At 43.6% G+C, this 9,508-nt stretch overlaps 1 protein-coding gene across 1 annotated transcript in view; it reads left to right on the top strand.

The window, feature by feature from the left end:
- Positions 1–824: 824 nt before the first annotated feature.
- Positions 825–9,508, top strand: part of LOC117380414 (collagen alpha-1(XXVIII) chain-like) — a 31,537-nt gene continuing 22,853 nt past the window's right edge. The window contains exons 1-10 of the mRNA XM_055227308.1: positions 825–1,005; positions 1,168–1,343; positions 1,998–2,572; positions 7,587–7,607; positions 7,683–7,745; positions 8,353–8,406; positions 8,508–8,552; positions 8,701–8,727; positions 8,953–8,997; positions 9,160–9,204. Coding sequence (XP_055083283.1) covers positions 1,172–1,343; positions 1,998–2,572; positions 7,587–7,607; positions 7,683–7,745; positions 8,353–8,406; positions 8,508–8,552; positions 8,701–8,727; positions 8,953–8,997; positions 9,160–9,204 — 1,047 coding nt within the window. The 5' untranslated portion in view covers positions 825–1,005; positions 1,168–1,171. The remainder of the gene's footprint in view (positions 1,006–1,167; positions 1,344–1,997; positions 2,573–7,586; positions 7,608–7,682; positions 7,746–8,352; positions 8,407–8,507; positions 8,553–8,700; positions 8,728–8,952; positions 8,998–9,159; positions 9,205–9,508) is intronic.

The raw sequence follows: 9,508 nt of genomic DNA, 5'->3' as shown, positions 1-9,508 counted from the left end.
AAATGCAAATTAGCGCAAAAATAAAGTGGCAGATTAATTCCACGTGAACAAAAACAATAAATTAATCTTAGAACAAATAAAAAATAGGCAATAAAAGAACAAAATTGAACCAAACCCTCTGCTGTGCGTGAAGTGGAATCAAAATCATTTATGTAAAAAAAAAAAAAATGACGGTGTGAAGAGCTGCTCTGTTCGGTAAAAGGTCACGGTCGCGTTTTTATACCGCACTTTTGTTTACGTCGGGAGCGGGATTCGAACCTCTAACCTTTAAATCACTGAACAAACTCTCAACCAGCTGAGCTTCCGTCGCCAGAGTCAGTTTAATGTTTTTCTTTACACTCTGTTTTCAACCTCCTGACCTCCTTGTCGTCTCCTGTTTGCAGAAATCACACATCATCATTAATACTTTTCTCTTTGTGTTTTCACAGGTGCATCATGGGAAGGTGTTTAGCCTAAAGCGACCGGCGTTCAGGTATTCAGGTGAGGTTCCTAAATGTCAGCGAACTATCAAAACGTAAAATCTGCACTGTACGCGGTTTATGGAAAATCTTAAAAAGTTTCCAAGCAACTCTTTGTGTTTTGCCCTTGGGTTTTTACATCTTCTTCAATAGTTTAAGAAGTAGTGACAACTGCTCTGGAAAAAATGTAGTTGTTTTATGGAGTCGTTCAAAGGCTGGTTCTACTCAAAGGCAGCGTTTTGACGTGATGTTTCTGATGTGTCTGGATGCCGGTCCCTCCTCCTCCTCCCTGCTCTGAAAAAAAAAAAGGGAGTGCGTCTCTAAAGGGAGAGGGCTGGCCCGGGTTCATTTACTGCTCCCCCAGAATGGCTCGCGTCTGAGGCAGTCTCCAGAGATCCAGGCGAAAGTTCGGACAACACACTCCTGCGTTTGGTTTCTCCTCATGACACCTGACTGACCTCCATCTTCGCACCATCAGGACCTTCACCCCATGGATACAGAAGCTCCAAACTATATCCAAACCTAACCGAACTCATTTTCTACACGTGTAAGTTGTAAGTTCTGCCTTTTCGTTTCCAAAAGCCCCTGATCCCAGAACCTGTTTGAGCTTGTCTCCAGGTTTGAGAAGGTATTAGACTGGACCTGCGTGTTTATAAGTGGATTTCAAGGTTTTTTTTCCTTCTCTTTCTCTGTCTCCGCTGCTCTGAAGAGTCATGGTCCCCTCTCTGCGCTGGCTCCTGCTCCTCTGGGGACTTCAGGGTCTCCTGGCGCAAGATTTTGAGGAAGATTACGAAGAAGAAGAAGTGGTGTCGCCCCGAAAGAAGAGCAACAACAACAACCACAACAAAGTGTACACGTCCAACTCCGTGGGCAAGAACGGGAAAAGTAAGTAGCCGTGCGTTACTGTCACAGAAGAGGGATGGAGTTGAGGGTTTTCCACAGGTGTCAGGTGTGTAGTTATTTATGTAACGTCTGCCACAGGTGGAGTAAACTAGAACATGATCCTCAACAAGGACATGGCTGGAGGACGGGAGTAGATTGATAACATCTCCCATCCATCTGTTTTCCATGTGACTGTCGTACGCGCGCTTCAACCGAATGTTTTTATCCGCGCAGAATTCTGGAAAAACCTTCCTCGGGCGCATTCTCCCGCTGACATATTTTGCCGGAGACGCGCGTGATTTATTTCCAGTCCATATTAAAACCGTGACCTCCTTCTGCCGTTGAGCGATGCCTCGGCGAGTTCGGTTTAACTTTTATTTGGCTTTAAAATGACACGTTGCGTCCATGGACTTTCACGCTCTGCCCGATAAACGTTCCGTAAATCACCTATAGAGAACCGTGAACTCGCCGTAGATAAAGACGCCGCTCCGCTTTTCGCCGTGATGTTTCGTATGAGTTATATTTGACCGGACGTGAAAGTAATGAGCTGTAAATCTTCGGCGACGGCGTGTAGATGGATGCAGATAACGTCGGGTCTGTGAAAGTATCTCGTTGCCTGGTTACGGAGTCTATCAATCTTTTTTTTTTTCTATTTAGCAGTCGCTGATGAAGATTGCAGTTTGGAGATCGCCTTCCTGATCGACAGCTCCGAAAGCGCCAAAGACAACCACGCCCAGGAGAAACGCTTCGCCTCCGACGTGATGGAGCGTCTGCAGGTGGCGCGGCTCCAGACGGGCCGGGCCCTCGTCTCCCGCGCCGCCCTGCTCCAGTACAGCAGCCACGTGATCGTAGAACAGACCTTCAAGCAGTGGAGAGGCCCGGACGACTTCAAAGCGCGAATCGCTCCCATCGTTTACATCGGGCACGGCACCTACACCACGTACGCCATCACCAACCTCACCCGAATTTACCTGGAGGAGTCGGAGCCGAACAGCATCAAAGTGGCCGTCCTGCTCTTCGACGGAATCTCCCATCCCAGAAATCCGGACATTTTCTCGGCCGTGGCGGACGCGAAGAATCAAGGCGTGCGGTTCTTCGCCATCGGCATCACTCCGGAGGCCAACGAACCCACAAACATCGCCCAGTTGAGGCTCATCGCGAGTTCTCCGGCGTCGCGCTACCTCCACAACCTGCAGGACAGAGCCATCGTGGACAAAGTCATGAAGGAGATCGTGAGTGAATTTAAGATGATTCAGCTGTTTGATGAGCAGTTCCAACGTTAATATTCCTTTACGGCGACAAAAAGAGGCGCCGCAAGTTGGAAAAACACACACTTTTCTCGTATAAATGTCATATATTACGCAAAACTGACTCTTGTGAGCTTTAAATCGTGTTCTAATACTGTTACGTCCTCAAAAACAGACCTGGAGTTGTGTTTTTGCTTCATTCACACCTTAATTATTAACCTGTCTACATCTCCAAACCTGAAAACGCTCTGTTCCACCTCGTGATGTCATGAAGTGGCAGTTTTTACGCTGAAAAAAAAAAAACATCTTATTTTCGCTTTTAGTTCAGTAGAAAGTGACAATTCCGGGACTGAAATGATCCAAATGATTCTAGAAATGAAGGCGTGAGCGGAGCACTTCCTGTATCGCCACACGATGACATCACGAGGTGGAGCGGAGCGTTAAACATGTGCGAATATAAAAAAAAACCGCAACTCCAGGTTTGTTTTTGATGAGGAAACTACATAAAAACAGATCAGAGCGCAGCCTAAAACGTATATTTCATTAGTCAAGCAGCGGTTTCCTCATCCTACATTTTTTTTTTTTATTAGATATTTTTTGCGTAAATCCAAATATGTCCACACTTGCTCAGACCTGCGGAGGCATTTTCTAAAGCTTCAGCGTTTCTGCAGCTCGGAGGTCTGATTGTAATTATGATTCCATCTCCTAAAGCGATCCTATAACAAGGTCATTGTTGTAACCGGTGAAGTATTTAAATCATTATATATATATTTTTTCTTCTCAAGGTAAATGAAATGGTTTTTTGTGACTTCTGCAGGTCCACCCAATCAGCACTTTCTCGGTGTGACTTTCTACACCACCGTCCGCTGTCACTTTACACTCTGAACTACACCTGCCGCCTGCTGCCATGGCAACAGACACACGAACACCGCCGCGGAACGAACTCCACCAAAGCCCCGACCCCACACTGTTTATATAAATCGACATCGCTAACACACTAGTCGCGGTACAAACAGGAAGTGAGCTTGTGTACGCGCGTCCGGCTCCATCCGCTCTGGCTTCAATTCACTTTCTATTGAAAAACTGCTGCTGTCAGACTCGGCGTTTTGGTCTTAAATGTTCGTATTGACCCGCTCTACATGATCCTGGGGTTTTTATGAACATTAAAAATAGACTAATCTAATTCCAACTCTGACTTATTCAAGTTTTAAGTCAGAAAAATGCGGCAAAATTAGAGTTTTTTTATCACATTTTTACTCAAATTCTAAATAAAATGGTCTTAAATGTTCGTATTAACCCTCTACATGATCCTTGAGTTTTTATTTCACTTTTGTGTCTGTAAATCAAAATATGAACATTAATAACAGACAGATCAGGCGTCTTCTTTCCCCGATGTTGCTTTCCCGTTAGCGTTAGCAACAGGTTTGATTGACAGCGTTGCTAAGCGCCCGAGTTACGTTCAACAGTTTCGCTCTGGATTGGGTCTTTGGTTGCTATTGCCATCCATCCATCCATGTTCGGGGGGGGGGGCATCAGTCTAAGCAGGGACTCCCAGACTTCCCTCACCCCAGACACTTCCTCCAGCTCCTCCAGTGGGACCCCCAAGTCGTTCCCAGGTCAGCCGAGAGACACAGCCCCTCCAGCGTGTCCTGCGTCCTCCTTGGGGCCTCCTCCTGGTAGGACGTGCCCGAAACATCTCCCTACGGTGGCTGCTCTCGTTCTTCCAAATATAAAAAATTAGCCGCTATACCTGCTAGCCTCGACGAGCTTAATTCGGAGCCGGATGCTGCAAATGACGTCACACTCTCTCAGTCCGTTTCTTTACTCCGTTTGTGCCGGAGATTGAATTCCCACCAGTACCTGACACATCCTCCACCCTTTTGCGTAATTATGAATTCAGTTTGGCCTTTCTTGCGTAAACCGACTGATGCTTTTCCAGTGAGTTAATTAGAACATGTGTTGTACAGGAACTTCCCGGAGTCACATCCAGCCCGGTGAACCGAACATGTGCTGTACATTAAACAGATTTGTGGGAAAAAAAAAAAAAGTAGGAGCAGGAACCAAGCTAGGACGCATACGCACGCTACATCTACAGACGAAGCCACTTCAAAACCCCACGCCGCTGTTGACTCAGGTGGAGCGAGGCCAAATAACGTACAGGAATGTTCTAGATGTTGTGTTGGGACGTGGATTTGACAGAAAGTGACCGACGCGCGAAGTGATCAAAAGTTTAAACGTCCGATATTACGCAAAATGGACTCTCGTGAGCGTTAATCCGTGTTCTAATGTTGTTAGTGCATCAAAAACAGACCTGGAGTTGCGTTTTGTTTCGTTTATTATTAGTCTGTTACATCTCCAAAGCTCAAAATGCGACGTTCCACCTTGTGATGTCATCAAGTGGTCGTTTTCAAGCTAACAGCTGCTTTTTGACTTTGGTTCGGTTGAGATAAGTGGCAATTCCAGAGCTGAAATCGTCCAAATGACTCTAGAAATGAAGGTGTGCGGAATTTAAAAACACAGCGGAGCACTTCCTGTATCACCACATGATGACATCACAAGGTGGAACGGAGTGTTTTCAGTTCGAGAGAAGAACTCAGCCTCAATATGCATGAGTTTTTTGTCTTAAATGTGTGGGAATGAAACAAAAAAACACAATTCCGGGTCTGTTTGTGACGAGGAAACGACTTTAAAACACAGAAAACAGCAGAATATGGGCACTTTAAGTTTATTATCTTAACGTAAAGAACAATACAAACTCTTTATCGAAATATCTTGTAGTAACTCTAGTTTAGACCCGACAAATCCACTCTAAGACTCTAGTTTATCAGTTCATATTCATTCCTTCAAATATTTATGCTCCTTAAACTTCGTAAACTCGCATCACAAGTATAATCACACGTCTAACTGCAGTACTCAGTTAAGACTCTAGGGGCATCGCCATGAGCAAGATCGTATGGAAATAGTTAAAGACACTGATTAGAAACAATGATGGAAGGGAATGAAGTACAAGTACCGGTAGTAAAGTACTGTATTTAAGTAGAATTTTCATGTATCTGTACTTTACTTAAGTATATTGTACAGTGTGTACTTTTTACTTTTACTTGAGTACATTTGAGAGCGGTATCTGTACTTTCTACTCCACTACAGTTTTGAACAGGACTGAAAAGTAAAAGTATTTTTCATCTGATTTGAGGGTTTAGTTTTTTTTTTATTATCTTTTTTTAATTAAAGTTTTTCAGCATAATTCATAAGTAAAATAAGTAAAAAAAAATAACATTAACAATAAAATAAATATGCAAAGTAAATACTTAAATAAGACAACAGAGATAAAATTTAAAAATAAAATAAAATATAAAATAAAAATAAAAAATAAAATAAAAATAATAAAATAAAATAAAATAAAAAAAATAAAAAAAAATATATATAAAATAAAATAAAAATATAAAATAAAATAAAAATATAAAATAAAATTTAAAAATAAATAAATAAATAAATAAAAGAACTCCAGAAACACATCCCATGTCAAGTGAAAAAAGTCCACTTTCCGTCTGAGTTCAAGCTTCAGCTTTGAGCAAAACAAAAATAAACACAAAATTCAGAAGAAAAATTTAAGAAATGGATTTGTTTTGTTTCTATGACCAAAATCTGTATCATTTTGAATCAATATCTTTACATTTACACTTGAAAAATGAACAAACTGATGTGAAATACTTTTACTTTTCACTCTTAAAGTACATTTTTAAACATGTACTTTGCGGTGCGATCCCAGCTCCCACAGATGAACACTGCTGTCGTGTCCTTGGGCAAGACACTTAACCCCCCCTCGCCCCAGTGTTTTTTTTTGCATTTACGGTTCCTTGATACAAAACACTTTAAACTGTATAAAAACATGACCATTCTTCCATTTCACTTAAGTAGATTTCTTCCCGTGATACTTTTACTTCAACTCGAGTAACGTTTTAAATCTATATCTGCATTTTTTACTTAAACAACAACCCGTCCAAAACATTTCACCGTAAAAAAACACCCGAGCGTTATAATATTCCAAGCGAGGGTCCAAGAGGGCAGCGCTTTTGTATTGAATTTTACAGATACACCGACCGTGACATTTACAAGTCGTGTAGAAAATGTTTGATTTATTGCAAAAATATGATCTCGATTAGATTCACGCGATAATCCCGGGTCGGCCATGTCGACGTTCCCCTCCCGACTTGAGTCCCACTTTGATCTGGATGTAGACGCAGCATCTGTATGTCATAAGCGCCTCTATCCCGGCTCAGCGTCTCCCAGTCTTTCATTCCCGGCGTTCCTTCTTTTCAAACAAATTCTCCGAAAACCCTCGCTCCCGTTGCTTCTATTCCTATTCCTGGACAATGCGTGCGTTTTGTGGTTTTGTATCGCGTCTCCGCTCGACCCCTCGTATAGAAAAACCGTGGTCATCTTTCATGTGCTGCAAACCCGAGGCGTAAAAAATGCGGCGCTATGAAAAGCCGTGAGCGTCGGTTAAAAAAAAAAGGAGTGAGTCAAACCTCGCGCGCTCAAACAGGTGGACGGGGTCAGAGGTCGCCGTACAAAACCATCTCCGCGAGCGAATAAACGGCGTTCTACGGAGACAGGAAGAAACTGTGTAGGATTTCAGTAGAATCCAATGAAACGATATTTAAGAGCGGATAGATGTTTGCCTCGGGAGCGCTTTGGGCGGCGTACGGGGAGATTTACAGTACAAATATGTTTCAAATCCAGCTGCTGTCATGAGAAAAACATGTTTAAATGCGTGAGGTACCAAGCGTAAACGTGTTTAAGTCCACACTAAAGTTTTATACTCGAGCTTTGATGAGTTTTATTCGTGCATGGAGCGAGCCAAATGAGGAAGTACAGTCCTGGCAGCTCCACACTGAGTCCGTTAATGAGGCCTATAGATTTTCATTTTAGCTTTTAAATTAGCAGATGGATTTAACATAACTGTTTCGTGTTTTTTTGTTTTTTTCTTGTTTTGTAGACGACACTGGCAGACGAAGGGGTGAGTCTTCCATCTTCAGTCGAGTCTTCCACGTGATTATTTTGATCTCTGACCTCTGCTTCTCCTCGTGTCCAGTGCCCATTAGCCCAGAGTAAGTGTGCGTGTGATAAAGGCGAAAGAGGACCCAGCGGCCCCCCGGTAAGTATTTCCCCCTCTGTTCAGTCATTTTAGAAAACCACTGTTTTGTTTTTAAGGACAATTACTCCCAAATAGACTCCATTTGAAGCGCCGCTGACAGCTCCACAGCTGACAAAGCCAGACTCATCTTTAACAACTTACAAAATTGTAGGGTTTTAAGAGGGTTTAGTAAATGGCGTGGAGCCCAGCAGCAGCGAGAGTAATGCCGCACATTCCTACACACTTCACTGAGAACATGCCGGGACATTTGCATTTGGGGAAATACGTAGGATCTTGTTGTTTTAAGGAATTCGTCTGCTGCGGGATTGGGTGAGGACACAACGCAGGCCGAAGCGTTCACTTGCGCAACTCTCGTCTTTGTGTTTCGATGCTGAGTCTGCGAGATCATTAACGAGGTCAAAAAAGACGCGATTAGACGCCAGCGCTGTGGCTTTGATGTTCACTCACAGGAAGAGAACAAAAGCTGCTTCGCATCATAGTCGGTGTTAGACTTGGCCGCGTCGTCGTCCGGCTAACGTGACCGCGGCCGACGCAGCTCCGGTCCAATCCCGTTGACCTCTGACTCATCTTACTCCACATGTGGGGTCTCCTGATGTTTCCTCTTTAGGGCAAGAAGGGTCGTCCAGGCGAAGACGGAAGTCCCGGGCTCAGAGGACAAAAGGTTGTACATGTTTATTTTCTATTTTTGTATTAATTTCCCTGCTTTTTCTTTGGGAAATGCTGAGCTGGCACATGCACTTAATGAAGAACGTGTTTCCCCAGGGTGAGAGTGGACTCAGCGGTCTTCCGGGTCGTGAAGGAGCAGAGGTGAGGCGGTGATGGGAAGTTAATTGCTTTGCGTGAGGTAAATTGCTGTTGTTGCTCTATACGGGCATTAAGAGGATAACCAGTCTCTTTATATCGTCTGAGTGACACTGTTTGCTCCCCGTGCTTTAACTGTGTTTTGTGTGCGCAGGGAAAACCAGGATACAAAGGCGAGAAGGTACGTATGGATTAAACGCACCCTCAGCATCTACCGGCAAGTCTGAATTCTCGAACTTTTAAGACGGTTTTTGCGCTCACGACGAGTCTGTTTACGTCAATTATGATCCTCATGTACAGACCAAAGCTACGTTAATGTGCGGGTTTACACGGAGCCTCGCGAAACACTACTCTGTCATTAAAGCGATTAACGAAAGTCATTACGTTGATGTTTCTTCTCTTACAGGGCGAGCGGGGCGAATGCGGCGTACCTGGAGTTAAAGGAGACCGCGTACGTTGATCGCATTCTGTGGTTATTATCTTGTCAGCAGTTAAAAACACATAAAAATTTAAAATGAGCATTGTGCAAGTGCAACGCTCCCACGCTTTTGAACAGAGTGATGCGTGTGTGCGCTGTGAGGAGATCCGAAAAGTAAACCGTGTTCTCCTTTAGGGCCCTGAAGGAACTGTCGGACCGAGAGGAAACCGAGGCCTCCAGGTTTGATTCTTTTTTAACGTCACGACCATAAACTTCGTAAAGAAATGGACAAAGTTTAGTCAAGTCGAATGAAACTTATCTCGTCGAGGCTAGCAGTTATAGCGGCAAAATTTGAGCTATTATGAGTATTATAGCGACCAAAGAGCCAATCCGGAGCGAGGATGTCGAAGGTACATTAGCTACGCCGTCAATCAAACATTAGCAAAAGATGAAATTTAAATCTGTAAACTGGACCAAAACTGGAAGGAGTGAAGACGTTTGACTGTTCATCCAAGCTATTTTCTCCAGTTTTAGCCTTAACGAC

Source organism: Periophthalmus magnuspinnatus, chromosome 2, assembly GCF_009829125.3.
Source record: "Periophthalmus magnuspinnatus isolate fPerMag1 chromosome 2, fPerMag1.2.pri, whole genome shotgun sequence".
NCBI classification, from domain to species: domain Eukaryota; kingdom Metazoa; phylum Chordata; class Actinopteri; order Gobiiformes; family Gobiidae; genus Periophthalmus; species Periophthalmus magnuspinnatus.
The sequence above is the reverse complement of the archived record's forward strand: the minus strand, read 5'-3'. Positions and strand labels throughout refer to the sequence as shown.